Genomic DNA, 16,178 nt, shown 5'->3' on the forward strand with positions numbered 1-16,178 from the left:
TTCTCAGTGTAGACAACCAGAAAGTTTATGCCTGAGAAGGGACATCTTAGATGATGCTGTCTATATAGGTCTTGCCTTAGAGGACTAGCAGAGTTTTGTATCGAGCTGAACTTTCTAGGATCTCAAAGGCTAGAATCATGAGATATTTTCCACTTTCTGCCCCTGCATACCATCTTCTATAGGATATAGAAAAGCAGCTTTGCTAAAGCAGGTCTCCTTTATGTGCATTGCACATAAAGAGCACTGAGAGGTTCCACAACCAGATAGCGTAGCGTGAAGTATAGTCACTCTTCATTTACACTGTTCATTCATGACTCTAACTATGTAGCTATGCCAAACATAATATGGTATTCCCTCTCATCAGACGTTGTTTATGATAATTTCTGTTCTTCCCATACACTCAGAGGCTGCACTGAAAAATCCAGTATCTGATCAGAGAATTATCTGAGCAGGTTTTTCCAAAAAAATGTTCTTGTTTTTCAATATTCACTATTATTTTTACTTAGCAGGCCTGTAAGATCAAGGCTCCATTATTAGAAACACTGTATGAATACAGAGCTTAAATAAATTATAGTCTGTCTCAAATAATTTGTAAATGAAATGATGCAATTCTGAAGTAGATCTGTCTGCTCATTGGGCATACTAATTTTAATTTCTAATATCATGGAATGTCCCTAAAGTAGAATCATATTTGACACAAATCTTCCCTTTCCTGTGGACTGCTAAGATTGCTGACTTCTAAGCATTGCTTGTACTAGCCAATAGTTTTTGAAGAGTAATTCTAACTTTTCAGTGGGTAGCAGCAAAGAGGAAAAGCGGAGCATAGGTTTTGTAAAGCTCATTTAAAGTCTCTTTTTTCAAGTATTTCAAACACCTGAAGATGTTAGAGATTAAGTAGAGAGACTGTATCTGAAATGTTAGAATAAACACTAATAGAGATGGGTAAATGGGAAGAGTACCTGTTATCAACTATCAGGGAGATCAATCTTCAAAATTGCATCAGCTCATCTGAGTACTGAAGTTTCCTTTTTGTCTTATGCTTGTCTTCTTGATTGAGCTAGTGTTCTGCATTTACATTAGTAGGAGTGTAGTCAGTTAATCAAGGAAAGTGATTATTCCCATAATAGCATTTATTAGACTACATTTAAATACTGTGAGCAGTTTTGGGGCCCCCAATACTTGAATAAACTTGAGCAAGGGTCACCAAGCTTCTTGGGGTCTGGAGCACAAGACTTGTGAAGAGAGGCTGGAGGAGCTGTTTTTTTTTTAACATCAGACAGGAAGAGTTTTCCTACTAGGCACTTTCTAATAAAAGGAACTGATCAAAAAACATGGAGTCGGGCTCTTTCCAAAGCTGTGTAGTGCTTTATACTTAGAAACAAGGGAGGTTCCATCATGACATAAAGAAAAAAAATCATTATTAGGATAATCAAAGACAGGAACATGTTGCCCAGAGAAGTTGTGGAATTTTTCTCTTTGGAGGTTTTTGAGACCTGACTGGATGACCTTCTGTTCTGAATTAGTGGTTGGCATTACCCTGAGCAGGATGCTGGATTATATGACCTCCTGAGTGAACCTGAATTTATTCTATAACTCTATGATTTGCAAATATTTATTGCAATGGGTTAAACAGCATAAAACTTGTACACATATGTAATACATACAAAAAATTAATTAAAGGATCTGTAGTATGAGATTCTTACATCAGACAATCTAATAATAGACATTAAAATAAGGTGGGACAACATTTATCCATTATAGGCCAATTTTATTTTCCTTACTTTCTTTTCTTTTATTTTTTCTTATGCATTTTTAAACACTCCAAAGTATCCGTAAAAAAAAGACATATTATATCCTATGTTGTGGACTGAAAAATAAAAAAAATAGAGAATTCTAAAACTATGGGATGGTCTCAGTGCTAGACTGAGTCTAGGACTCAGACTGCAATGTTTCTTTTTCCTAAAGTCAGCTCCTGAGTCAGGATATTTCTTCCTTTTTAAATAGGGACCATTTTTCTGCTCTTCACAACAATATCAAAATAATTAAACAAGATAAGATATCAGAACAAAAAGGTAAAGTTATCAATTTATGTTTTAGATTGTTCAGTAAAATTGCAGCCACTAAAAATAACATTTGCAGATTGATATTTATTTTAAATCTATAAAATGTGTTTGCTTTATCTAGCAAACATTGTCCTCACAAGAACAAGATATTTTCCAGTATCATCTTCAAATGCCTCTCAGTAAAAGAATGTAAAAATCTGTTTCAGTTTCACCGAGTGCTTGGTTTCCAGGTTTTGTTGGTTTGACAACAAAATGATGTGAAAGATACTTATCTTTTCAATAAGATGGTAAACTTCTGATCTAGTTTTACTACAAAGTAATAGAAGAATTCAGGTCACAATGTTTAATTAGAACCCAATCAGCTTTTTTGAACAGCATGTCAGTATTACATTGGAGAACCAAATGAAACATTTCTTTGTCAAGTACAGACTTTTAAGACGAGAGGTGTTTTAACATTACATTAAGAGCATAAAAGCAGAACACTTGATTTTCTGAATTTTAATGTGTTTGAAATATTATTGTGAAGAAAATTGCATTTTCTGAAGTGACAGATGCTTCATTCAGATAGCTTTGATTATATGATAGATTAAAAAAAAATCTTTCATAAAGGATGCCTATCCCAGGATTTCTAACAGAGTGGCTTTAATGATTTGAGAAATTAGGAAAATACATTAATATTGATTTAGTAATTAAACTCTATAATATTATTAATTATTGTGCTGGTGACATTCTACTGTGTTGCAGTGATTTTCAGTTTTTTTCTCCAATATATTATGCACATGCATTAACTCGTATTCAATATCAAAGATTTAAAGACAAGATTTAAGCATAAAATAAAAGTCCCTATCAAGAGTGTGTCTCCAAGGCCAGGCATGATGATTAAATCTCTTAATTGATTAGAATACTCTCGCACATTGGAATTAAATTTTAAAGCTGTACAAAGATATAACGAGGAAGAGAAAGAATTGCAAATCTTTGTTTCTGAATGGAATTATAACAAAGAATAATTTACCTAGACATGTTTGCTTGCTTTAGCTATACTTGATAAAATAATATTAAGATATGAACCCATCATAATGCACAGCAATGTCAAAGTCATGAGTTAAAATAGATTGATTACATATAATCTTCTTGTAATTTATTACCAGACTCAGTTAGGCATCATGCTACTAACTTTGTTCTACCTATTTTTGAGATAAGTAATTTCACTGTCTTTTTCTTTTTCTTTTTTTTTTTTCTTTTCTCAGAGCCTGACCCTGCAAGGTGCTTGTGAGTGTCCCCAACTTCTTTTGGAAAGCCTTTCCAGGGATGCTACTGTGCACCTCACAGGACAGGATGCAATTCTTTTAATTTGCTATAATATTTTTTTCTGTGAATTATAGAGTTTAGTCCCCTCATTTGGTGATTAATGATGTCACTTTTACCCCCATCTATAGATTTTCTGTTACATTCATTATTTGTAATTTTGCCAAGAAAAAACTTTTGCCTTAATGTGTAATTTTTTTTCTGGTTAATTCTTTCAAGATGCAAAATACTGACAGAATGGTTATAAGGACCTAATCCTAAATGGTACCAAGTGCCTGCAATTCCACTGATGCTAATAGAAGAATAAATGCTTTGATGTTTACAGGTGGCACTCAGAGCCTTTCAGAGCCAATCTATGTACAACTGTATTATTATCAGCAGTAGTTAAGAATGTGAATCTTCAGTATTGTTTTATCTTTTAATATTGCTGTTAAGTATAATGCAGTCATACTGTAAAAACTTCCAATCACTATTTTCTTTATAACCTTTCTTGTTTTTCTTTTTCTTTTGCAGCAGATTTGCTGGATACACTTTCTGCTGGCTGCATTTTAAATCTGTTCTTCTTTTTGTCAATTACCACAGGTTTAGTCCCTATGAGTGGTATAATCCACACCCTTGCAACCCTGACTCAGACGTGGTGGAAAACAATTTTACCTTGCTAAATAGTTTCTGGTTTGGAGTTGGAGCTCTCATGCAGCAAGGTATACGATTCAGTCTGCTCTTTCTCTTGGGCACCATGTCCCACTTTTTGCTGGGGGTAACAGCTCTCTGGCACAAGTCACTTGCATGGGTGCCTCTGTGCATGTAACCATAAACCAGCTTTTTTTATGCTTATGTATCCAGACATTCTCAAACTCCACCTTAGGAGTAAGTCTGAAGACAGATAAAATTTTTAAAACTTAAAAGCACAACATAATTATATAATTTATTTCCTAAACAGAATCAAGTACATTACTGCATAAGTAAAAGAGCTAATCTGTCTGTTACCTAACAAACCTTCATTTAAACAACCTAAAAAAGAGTACATCTTCCTCAGGCAAGAGTATAATGTAAATGTCTCTCGTGTTTAATTTTGATCTAGAAACCTTTCAAAAACAGACACATTTTATCTAGTAGTTAGTATCTGTAAAATAAAATGGTAAATATAGGAGATTTAACTCTTTCCAGCCACATTTTATATTTTTTAAATTCAGAATCACCATTCTAGAGATTTAAATAAACAGTCTATAATATACAATGCATGCAGTGAAAAACTGATGTCATTGCTGACAATAAAAATGGCAGATGTATAGTCATACTGCTCAGAATATATCCAACAACCAATTTTAACTAGCACTGTCTTAGTAAAATGCTTAAGCTAAGATACGTTCTTTAAAACCTATAATTTTCCTTACCATATTCCTTTTATTTTTAAAGTATGCCAAAGATATAGATCCATAAAAATGTCACCATTTTATTACACTTTTCCATAAGGATTTGTACAGAGTCACATAATTTCAGACACATTTGAATAACACAGATTCAGCTTTTTGTTCTGACATTTCACTGGGCAGTATAGCATAATAAGAAAGATTGTTAGTTCTGTTGAAGAACCACCAAAAGGAATGACTTTTCTTTCTGGAAAAATTACCAATGCATATGAAAAAAAAATCACAGAAAATGTTGGCAGAAGCTAGTGCATGTTGGTATAGTTGCTTGATGGATATACCTGAGCAATTGTCTTTAAAACTTCCCATTATAAGTACACCAACTATAAAAAAATCCTGTTTTTAAGTCATCGAATAAATTCATGAAGCTCTGCTGTAACTGTAATAAATGTTCTGTCATGTATTAGGTCTGTAGACTTAAAAAGTCTCCAAGCTCTCAGTGAAAAGTGTACTATGCTCAGAAAAGCATGAATTAACAGGTAAAAAGGAATCAAGATTCCAAATCAGAAATAAAAATACAGCTATATTTTGGTAAGTGTTTAGTATCAACGACATTATCAATATACATTTCAAGAAATTATATAGTCTAAACACAACTCCTACATACATGTTTGTAAGATAATGGTTGCTTTCAAAGGAGCTACCAAAAAATGGTTACTGAATGAAACAAGGTATTTTAAATTCCATTCACAGTTCTCAGGATTGTCAGAATCACTATGAATGCTGAGTTTTATTTCTTACGTGGCTGTATGCTTCTTCATATTTCTGGAGGAGGGAAAAAAGCAATTTAGGTTTTGTGTCATCTTTTTGCAAGAAAAAGGTATTTCAGTCCCTAGCATCTAAACATTTTTTGACAATCAAAATAGGAAAAAAAAAGACATTAATTTTAAAAGTCATCTTTGGAGGATAATAGTTTTCCATGAAGGAAAACTAGTTTTTCAGAATTAAGGCTGACCCTCTGTCCTTGCCTTATATCGTTTTGCCTTTGACTCAATGCATCTTTTAATAAACTTTCAAAGGCACCATTCTAAGGATGAAGTATCAGTCTTGATTTTGATAATTGCTTTTAAAAAAAATTTCTCAAGAGCCTAAAGTCATCTAAAAGTAGGCTTTTACACAAGCATGGAAGTTCTCACCTAACGGCAATAACTTTCTATTAGAAACATTATAATAGCGCTTGGGCCATACTCACATTAACTTACTAAGTGCTGCTTCTTTACAAAACATTTGCTTAGTGCTGGAGGCTACATGATAGAGGGAACTCATACATGTCTTGCTGACACCCCTCGCCCCCAGGAAACTGTGGGATATAGTGCTGGACATGACGTTACCTTGGGTACATGACAGTCAGCCCCTAACCAGGCTCTGTTTCATGGGCCTAGGTGGCACTCGGTTTCAGTCCTCGGTAAGGTATGAACTTGTGGTAATTGGGGCAACTGCAGCAAATGTTTCCACTCTTCTTTTCTTCCCAGTCCTATCTGACTTTACTGGTGTTGCTTTTTAAATGAAACGAGAGCAATTAAAAAGAGTTGATGATGGTGGGCTTATTGGGAAATCTGTTAGTGTTATGGTGTCTAAGTGTCTGACTAACAGGGCCTAGGAGCAACTACATCAGAAAGGTACTTTTCTACTTTTTTCCTTGCAGAATTCTAGGCAGAGTCTGGCGCTGGAGTTGGCTGTCATGTCCAAGTCTGTCAGCTTTTTTTGTTTGAAACAGCAAGGGTAAGATGAACTGCAGGGTAAGATGGGCTGTTTTTGAATACGATAGTCCAGTTATGATACCACTTCTTTTTTCCTTTTCTTTGGTTTTCTTCCTTTTTTTTCCCCCCCTTTCTGTTCTTTTTTTGGCATTGATGTTGGAAGTTTGGCATAATCTTTCATTTATATGAAGATGTGTTACCTTGCTGGACCAGTTCCTTAAATAATTCAATATGAACACTAAATTTTAACAGTAATAAAATAGTCCATCTTGCCTTCATTCCATTTTACCCAGGAAATTTAAAAACAAGTATAGTGACCAATTAACAAAAAGTGATTGTTTTGGTACAATGGTATAGTGGATATGGTAAAACTGTTTCTCTGAAAACAAGTTTCTGGATACTTCTAAAAGATTTCATGTAAAGTTCTTACAATGAAGCTTGAAATCGTTTATTTGACATCATTAGAAATTTCATTCCACTCAATTATAATGTTATGGAAAAAAATCCATACATGCTCATTTATAATAAATATTTGTGGTTGTAAATTACACTGAATTCTATTTTTTCCTATTTTTAGTAATTAAGCACAAGAGGACTTTATGTGCTTCAATTTGTCTCATTAGACTCTAAATTAGCATTCATAATTATGCAAATTACTATACAGTGTCTGTCGCCCCTTCCATTCTTTAGTGCCATGAGCAGGCAACTCCAGCAATGCATTATAATCTATTTTTATCTAGTTTATGCATAGTGGTTTAATATTTTCATTGCTCCTCTATCAAATTAAGTGTGTGGCATAGCCACCCATGTTTATCTGAAATTGTGGAGCTAACTATATAGAGATGGGAGATGTTAATTTTTTTATCTAAGCAGTCAATAAATATAAACCTTTACAGCAACACAAATGGCAAAAGTCAAAAACATATTTCTAATAGATTTCAGATTTTGTATTTCAGATATGAAATACTTTATTTCATATCTGTTCTTTTCATCAGTAGCTTATTTTTATTTACTCAAGTGAGTTTTTACAAAATAAATAATGTTTATTTAGTGCCTTGAAGATAAAGAACTGTATAAGTGCTTCAATATTAGTATTAACTTAGAAGTTCAGTCCAGCTAAGATTTTTTCTGGAAAGCCAGTTCACGTAACTGGTTTGTTCACATTGCTATACATATATTTATAAATTTTAAAAAAGCACTAATCATTGAGTCTCCCATTACTATCTTTTGATTCCCACAGCTCCAAAAAGATCTGTCTTTATAAGTGTAATCAGTTCTTATTTTTTATTTCAGTTGTGTGTGTTTGTACAAGCAGTACATGTAAGCCTGTAGCTTAAAGATTTTTTTGCACAGTGATTCCATCTCCCCACTGTGGCAAAAAGTGCTGAACACTTATTAATTGTTTTCTGTGCATTGGTTTCACCTTTCTCCCCTGGTTTTCGTTAGGTTCTGAGCTCATGCCCAAAGCCCTCTCCACCAGGATAGTGGGAGGCATTTGGTGGTTTTTCACACTTATCATCATTTCCTCGTACACTGCTAACCTAGCCGCCTTTCTGACAGTGGAACGTATGGAATCCCCTATTGATTCTGCTGATGATTTGGCCAAGCAGACAAAGATAGAGTATGGGGCAGTTGAAGATGGAGCAACCATGACTTTCTTCAAGGTAAGCTTTATATTCTGTTTGAAAAGATCCTATATCCCAATTGTGCGGGGAAAGTTTGTGCACCTTGCTGAGGAGCAACGGATATGATTCCCACTGCTGTCAAAAGAAACTGAAAATCACTTTTTTGAGAATTTGCAAGGTAGCAAAGGAAGCAAATACAAAATCTCTCATGGGAAATAAAGGGCAATTTCTTTGATGATTTTTGCTTAAAGAATTGAATTTATAACAGTGGAATAGGTGAAGAAACCTGAACACTTTGCTCAGACAGATCTCCTATAGCTGTGTACAAGAATAAGTTTTGTCAGGTTAGGAGTTACAGTATCAGTTCAATAACATTACACTTAATCATAGCCTTTGTTCAAGCAAGTGGACTACACTAAGTATATTAGTGGCTGGACTGAGAAAAACCTTTTGGACTTTGTACTTTTGAAAACTTTTGAATGAAATTTTGGGTCCATATAAAAAGCTCAGATTCTTCCAGTTTTTCTATTTTAACCTGTTACTAAGATCATTCAATTTGAAATATAGTGAAATATGTTGCTGGATTAAAAAGAAATCTTTCTTTTCTATCTTCATCAAGCATTTAAGTGGTCTTAAATTAGTGAGAAGTATGCATGAAGGGAGAGAGGGTGGTTTGTTCTATAACTCCTTGTGTTTGATAGCACAGAGGTGTCTCGGATCTTCCAAAGAGAGAGGTGTTTAACAATATTTGTCTCATCTTTGGTACATTTTGAAGACTTTTAGCTAGTATAGTCTGTTTTTATGAGTTATTATTTTGTCACCTAAAGCTTTGTGGTGACTGTTACATTGGCATATGATATTAGGCAAACTGAGGTCCAAGGTAACTTGTAAACTGGTGCAGAAATTGAAGAACGTGTGCTCAGTTCCTCTCATCAGATTCAGAAGTACAAAATTTGTTTAGATATCAAGGCTAAATAGTCACTGTTTAATCCTATGACCTTAGAGCCAATCGAAGTGTACACATAGTTTAATTTTTAAAAATAATTATAGGGCTTTCAGCTTCTGCTTGGAAATAAAAATCAATTCAACTTCAGCATTCAGGAATGTTTTAGGCTGCTTAACTTATAGTATACATTGGGAAGGTTCTGAGTATTTTCCCCAGAATACTTGTTGGAAAAGGAGCTGATGAAGTTAATAGAAGTAACTAATCAATTAGAGGTCTCTTGATGTCAGGAAATATGTGAAGCAGTTAAAAGAAACAACATTGACATTTTAAAGACTGAAGTTTTTAAGAGTCAAAATGATTTAAGTTTCAGGACACAAAGAGATGACAGAATGTATTTATTGAGTTACCAGAAAACACTACAGGGCTTTAATTTAATTTTTGTCTGGCAGAAAACTTTGAACTTGTTCTAATTCAGATTCAAACTGGGACTCTAAAATATTAGGAAACAAGTTTAAATTAGCAGTGTCTTTCCTTCTGGTTGCCAGAAGCACTTTTCTCTGCATCTTCTTAACTTTTAGTTTTCCTTCTCCCCACCCTTAATTTTCTCTCTTACTCACTCTTTTTCCTTTTTTGTATGCACATAATATGTGGGTTTTTTAAGTGCACAGAGACTATTTCTCTTTCTCTGGATGTTTTTCCCCTCTGCATATTAATATACTGCTCCCTTTTCTGCACAATTCTTTCTTTCTGCTCTCTTTATTCTTCTGTTTCTATTTATCTAGATATATTTTGTGTTTATCTAGTATATTGTATCCAAGAACTAGAGAGGACTTCTAACGAAACAGCAATTATACATCCTGCACAGAAGATTTTTGTTTGCAGTTGAAATAACCTAGACTTATACACAACAAAGTTATGGTGTCAGATCACATAATTTGATATTGCCTTTAGTACATTAATGAATTCTCCTTCTTCACTATGAAAGAAAAGAGAAATCAGAACAAAACACAGGATTTCTTTATTCAGCTGATAGAATTTAGGACAAATTAAGGTTTATTCTGTTGAACAAACATATTTTCTGGGATTTATGTGTGAACAGATCATGGTTAGTAAATGTTTTGTGACATGAAAATGCACTGATAGTTATGAAATTCTGTTCCAGCTAGCAACCAAATGATTACAAATATTTTTCTGATGTTGACTATCTTATCTAGTAGTATGTAAATTAATTGGTATTATTCACCTAATGAAATGGATCCAAACTTAAGCATTAGAAGTAGCTACAACTATTCTTGTAGTTCAGCCAATAAGTGAAAATTATGCTCAAAAAGAAAAGTAAATGGAAACTATGTAATCTCATTTGATTCATTTAGTGTCCGAAGCAACTTCCAGGTGGAAATTAGAGTTTGCTTGATGTAAATGCTATTCACTAGAGCTACCTGTGTAAGGAATACAATCTAATTAAATATATATTCCATGAAAGATAAACCAAAACATTTGTATATAGTCTATCTGTTAGAGTAAACTTTCTGGTAAAATTAGGTATTTTTACCTAATGAGGTTGAGTTATCAGAAAATTGAATACTATCATTCTGGTCAACATACTATATCTGTATTTGTGTATTTTCAAAATATACTTCTATTTTATATAAGCAAATTGCTTCAGGAATGTAATTTCCTTACATGAAGAAAATGAAAATGCAAGAAAATATTTTAAAATAAGACTATAAGTGGAATTGCCTTAAAAGGTACTGCTAGAGTTGAACAGCTCATAGATACTACTACTAAATAATAATATAAAAAGCACTTAACAACAGGAAACTGATAAAGAAAGAAAAAACCTATCAGAAAAACATCTTAAGTGACAGAAGTGACAGTAGATGTAGATAGTATAGAAAAGTATAGATAGTATAGAAAAGACAGAAGAGTTGTGTACGTTTTCTGCATTGTATGTAAAAAACAGGATAAAAATTCACATTTTAAATTCATTTCAGAATACTTTGTTTTATCAGTAAGCTAAAGGAGGGTTTTAAATGGTGTATATTATATTCTCTGATATATAGACAGGTGAATATCAAGTAGGGAATAACATTACATTTTTATATGGCATTAGGGAAGCTATTAATAAACTATTGTCTCCTGTTCTGGTGACCACACTTAGAAAATATGTTTAAAATTGGAAAGAGTTCATTAAAGGTGAAAGAATGACTGTAGGTCTGAAAATAAGCATTGTTGTTAGAGGCTAAAGAAGATCAGTCTGTTTAATCTGCTGAAGAGAAGGTTAAGAGGTGACTTGATCATGGTCTGTAAGTGCCTTAATGGGAATGAGACTTTTGACAGCAGATGACTGTTTAATCTAGCAGAAAAAGGCATAATGAGATCCAATGTTTCAAAGCTGAAGTTAGGCAAATTCAGACTAGAAATAAGGTGCATATTTTTAAGAGTGACAGTAATCAACCACTGGTACAATTTATCTAGGAGTGGGCTGGATTCATTCATCACATGCAGCCATTGTGAGGATAATAGATACAGCATAGCCCAAACACATTATGCTCTTGATTTAGAGGCTACTTAATGAAATAGATAGCCTTCATTATACAGGAGCTCAGATTAGATTTTAGTAGTTCCCTCCTACTTCAAAAATCTATGAGAGTATGACTTCTGGGGGTGGTTGCACAAAGATGATTGAGAAGGTAAATTTATCATCTGTGTGTATTTTTTCCTTAGCTGCTTTGTCTTGTTTTAATGAGAGTGGATTGAGTAAAACAGTGGCATTATGTTACAACAAGAAATGAAGGCAGCAGATGGTTTCCTAATGTTAAATGAAATTATCATATCTTGGTAATAGTTATTAGTTCCAATCAGAGTAAGGCTCGGTAGCTGCCCATGAGACTGACAGTAATTTCTGCATAAATTATCTATATAGCAGTCCATTGAATTCTTTCTTAAAAAATACTTTGGAACCTGCCCAAAGCTGTGTGGTACTAATACAAAAGAAGAGCGTTTTTTTGAAGGAGAACCTAAGTGGGAATCAGAAAAACAAACTAACTGCTAGACTAAAACCTGCTAAAGTTAAAATCTTGGAGAGCACAGGGTTTATACATTGAAAATGCTGTTACCCTTGTGAGTCAAACATCCCTGTGAAATAGCCTCGATGAAAAAGGATGTTGTCTCCAGAGGTTTATTAGGTCCTCCAGATCATCGTATGCCTCCTCATGGTCTGGGAAACATGACATTACAACTCCTTTTAGAAGCCAGAAAGTGGAGGAAATTTTCAATGCTCTCTACTCTTAAGGTCTACTTATCTAGTTTGAGCATGGAAAGGAAGTAGTTTTACAAGTCTGTTATATGCCTGGTGGGTCTGGTGGACCATTTCATTGGGAACAACAAAGAAAACCTTAGGATTATCCAAGAACTAGAAGGAAAGAAACGCGAAAGTAAATTCTAAGCCATATCTGCTGCTAGGATTGTAGTTTCCACTCCTGATATGTGTTTTGGTGTTTCTCAAATTGTGGAGTTTTCTTATTTACTAACTTCTCTTCCTTTCTCTTGGCTGCTTTTGTCACTATTGACCATTTTCAAGTTTCAGAAACCTGTCTTCCTTCCTGTTTGGAATAAAATAAAAAACATTTATTATTTTCATGAAAGGTACTTATCTCACACTAGCTGTTCTTGGATAAAAAACTTCAGATTTTTCATTGTCTCTGGTTTCTGTGGTCTCTCAGTCTATGTTTCTCAAAATCCCAGTGTCTGTTTTCTTGCTGAATGACAGCTCTGAAATTGAGAACAGTGTTAATTCCACCCTGCTTCTATTTGTACCACAGTTCTCTATCCTCACACACAAAGAAACTACTACAGCACATATGCTTATATGTGGTCTACAATTTTAAGATTTTTTTTTTGTGAAATTGCTGTGTACCTTTGTTTTCTCATCATTTTTCATATCTGTACCTTTCAATGTCAGAATTCTTTTCTTTATGTTTTTTTACAGTACCATGCACAACAGAAGTTTTCTCAGTTATGGTTACTAGGCATTTGCATACCAAATAGTAAAAAACAGAGTAATTTTTCATTCTCTAATAGCAGTAGATTAGTGTCATTACTTCCGTATCATGAATTAAAGGCCTTCTCAGCTCTCTGTGAGAGTCGTGTATTTTATATCCTTGTTTTGCTGATAAGGAAGCTGAAGCACTAAAAGGGAATACATCTTTTTCAAGATCACTTGCTGAAAGGCAGATACGGGACTAATTCAGGAAAGCTGACTCACACACCTTAGAATTATCTGATAGACTATTCTATTTATCATTTACATTTGCCAGTTTCTTTCCTTTTCTTCTTCAGGACCCATTTTTATACTCCAATTCTACTTTTCTACAATATCCTCCATTTCTTCCTGCACTGCTTTTGCTCCACAAAGATCCATGCTGCTGACCCTTTTCAGTCCCGTCCCCCCTCCACCTCCGCTTTTTGCCCTAGCCATTTTGTTACCACCTCCCTTGGGAAATTTTGGGGGGCAACAATTCAGTGCTTAGTGTCTACCTTCCTCTTCCAAATTCTCAGCCTGTTGTTAAAGGAAATAGCATGAAGCTCTACCTATACATTGCAAAATCTCAGAAATAGTCTCTTACGGCTGAAGGAAGGAGTTGTAGGGGAATTTTCCCACTGCTTGCAACTGGAGTACAAGTGACAGATCCCCTGACATAAATTAAAGAATAGCAGCAAGAATAAATGTGTGAATGCCATTCATTTGTCATGAGTGATGTTGGCATTGGCATGCATAAAGCCAGTATACCTTCAGTGGGTTTTTCAAACCTGGGTTTGAACACTGTAATAGGCAAATGATGTTTATCTCTTTAACAAATAAGTACACATGTACAAGCACATGGGCATATACATACATAGAACCTTTAGTTGACTGCTGCAAATAAAACATTATGAAGTTTAGCAGAGCGTATCAATTATTTGGTGGAATTGTTGCAAGTCAAAGATGAAAGAAACACCACTTCTGAGCTTCTCAAATATCCACTGACTAATGGAAAACAATTTTTTGAGTCCCAGCCTCCATGTGTTGATCTGGATAATGCTTAAAAAATAATTGGTAGCAGATACCACAGACACATGTTCAGTTTGCTTTAAAATTATTTCACTTTATAGATAAGTTGCATTTGAATGTAACAAAACCAGACTTGTTCTTATGCATAAAAACACATGTGGCACTTTTGATTAAAAAGGGAATTGAATATAAATACCATGTAATTTTTTTTTTTCTTCTTTTTGATCATCATGGTTTGGGCCTATCTGTAGAAACACATACAGTTGAAATGCATTATTTCCCTTTTCCCATGATTATTCCCTCTTTTCAGGAACACCTACTCAGTTAACCACTACTTCTTTGAATGTACAAAAAAAGCAGGCAGTTGCAAACCTGTAAAACAAGGTCTGTGTTCACTCCATACATTTCTAAGAACTGAATCTGCAATGACAGAGTCTGTGAGAATGAGATATAGGCTTTGTCCAGAGACCTCAAAACACCTCTGCCTCACTGAGTTCTACTTGTTTCTTTAAAAGATCAAGGAAGCTAGGTAGAGGTGGGTTGATAAGGTGATGCATTAACACAGACTATAACAAGAGCAGCAGTGCATTTAAATTCTAAACAGAAGAAATTCAGATAAATTTGGTACCATTAAGTAGTTTGAGGTGAACTGTCTTTCTTTTGAAACCGAGGGCAGAAAACAGAACTAATTCACATAAAGGGTCTCATTCCAACCAACTCTTTAGGTACTGGGACAAAGTGACTGAAATGGTTTTATGCTGTCTTGGCCCTTCCTCCTTCTCTGGCATTGTCAGAGTCATTACTGTTCCTTCAGTATATGAGGAAGGAAGGAACAGTATACAGTTCCTTCCTTCCTTCCTTCCATAAGAGCATATGTTAGGCTGCCTGTTGCATCTCAGTGCTGAGGCATGAAACTAAAAATAGATGTAATATGGTAGAAATCCATTACCTTTTCACACTTGCCTTTGTCCATGTCTGTGTCTTTTCCCTTCCCTTTCCCCATTCCCCATTCCTTATACATTTTTCCCCTGTTCGTACATTACAATCTAACTGTGAGTAGTCCAACCTCTTCTCCTGCCTTCAACTTCAAGCTCTGTTGGCTCTACATATCATAGGGCTGTGGCAAGAGTCAGTCCAGCTTTCTAATCCAACTGAAAATGAATCTTTTTTTGTTGTTGCATGTTTACTCTTCAGTTGTTAAGAAAGCTGCTCTGGCTGCTAGAATGCTGGAACTGATGCGAGGGGAGCAGAGGGTGTCCCTTTCCATGGCAGGGTGATCTTATATCACCCTGCTAAATGTGAAAGCCACTGGGAATCCACACCCTTTGGGAAGTGAGTTCTGTTGCCTAGACATTTGGAGGTGTGAGGATGCGAAAATCAACAGCAATGTAATTGCTGATACTTCCAGAATGTATGTTGTCTTTATGTATTATGGTAGGTTTTGTCTTTACTGGTAAGCCATTTTGTTTCTTTTCTCTCACCTGATGCGCTTCATTTTCTGGCCTCTTCAGGGCCTGTAATGGCACTGCTGACAGGATCCGTTGTAAGAGAATGACTGAACTCTGGGTTCTGATCATAGGTTTGGTTGCAAGGCTTTTTCCTCAGAAATGCATAACCTAATTGCTATCTAGCCTTATCACCTTTCTCTCATTCTCCTGCTGCTTTCCCCCAAGAGGCAGGGCAAGAACACTTTCCTTTTCTCTTTTCAGCTTTTTTCTCTTTATGTCTGTCTTTAGATCATGAGCAAGGTGAGAAAGGGAACTGAACTAGATCATAGAGAATCCTTCAACTGCAAACAGCATTCTGTATGAAAGATTTCAGTTAGGGTTTGTTAGAGAATTGAGAGTACATCTGAGAACATTTTTAACTATCAGAGTCTGAAAAAAAATCATCTTGCTCTTCAAAGCATATAGATCTATCGCCAAGTAGCCATGTAAAGTTTACAGATTTGATCTATGACTCATCCTGCGAATGTGATTCAGAAACAATTCTCCAGAGGGAAGTGTCTCTCGGTTTAGCCAGTTTTGTGTGAGATCCCACCATATGAGCAACCTTCAGT

At 34.8% G+C, this 16,178-nt stretch overlaps 1 protein-coding gene across 3 annotated transcripts in view; it reads left to right on the forward strand.

Moving 5' to 3' along the window:
• GRIK2 (glutamate ionotropic receptor kainate type subunit 2) overlaps positions 1-16,178 on the forward strand; it is a 452,717-nt gene that overhangs the window by 342,752 nt on the left and 93,787 nt on the right. For all 3 annotated transcript variants that reach the window (XM_076333304.1, XM_076333303.1, XM_076333305.1), the window contains 2 exons: positions 3,951-4,069; positions 7,942-8,159. In XM_076333304.1, coding sequence (XP_076189419.1) covers positions 3,951-4,069; positions 7,942-8,159 — 337 coding nt within the window. The remainder of the gene's footprint in view (positions 1-3,950; positions 4,070-7,941; positions 8,160-16,178) is intronic.

Source organism: Aptenodytes patagonicus, chromosome 3 (genome assembly GCF_965638725.1).
Source record: "Aptenodytes patagonicus chromosome 3, bAptPat1.pri.cur, whole genome shotgun sequence".
NCBI classification, from domain to species: domain Eukaryota; kingdom Metazoa; phylum Chordata; class Aves; order Sphenisciformes; family Spheniscidae; genus Aptenodytes; species Aptenodytes patagonicus.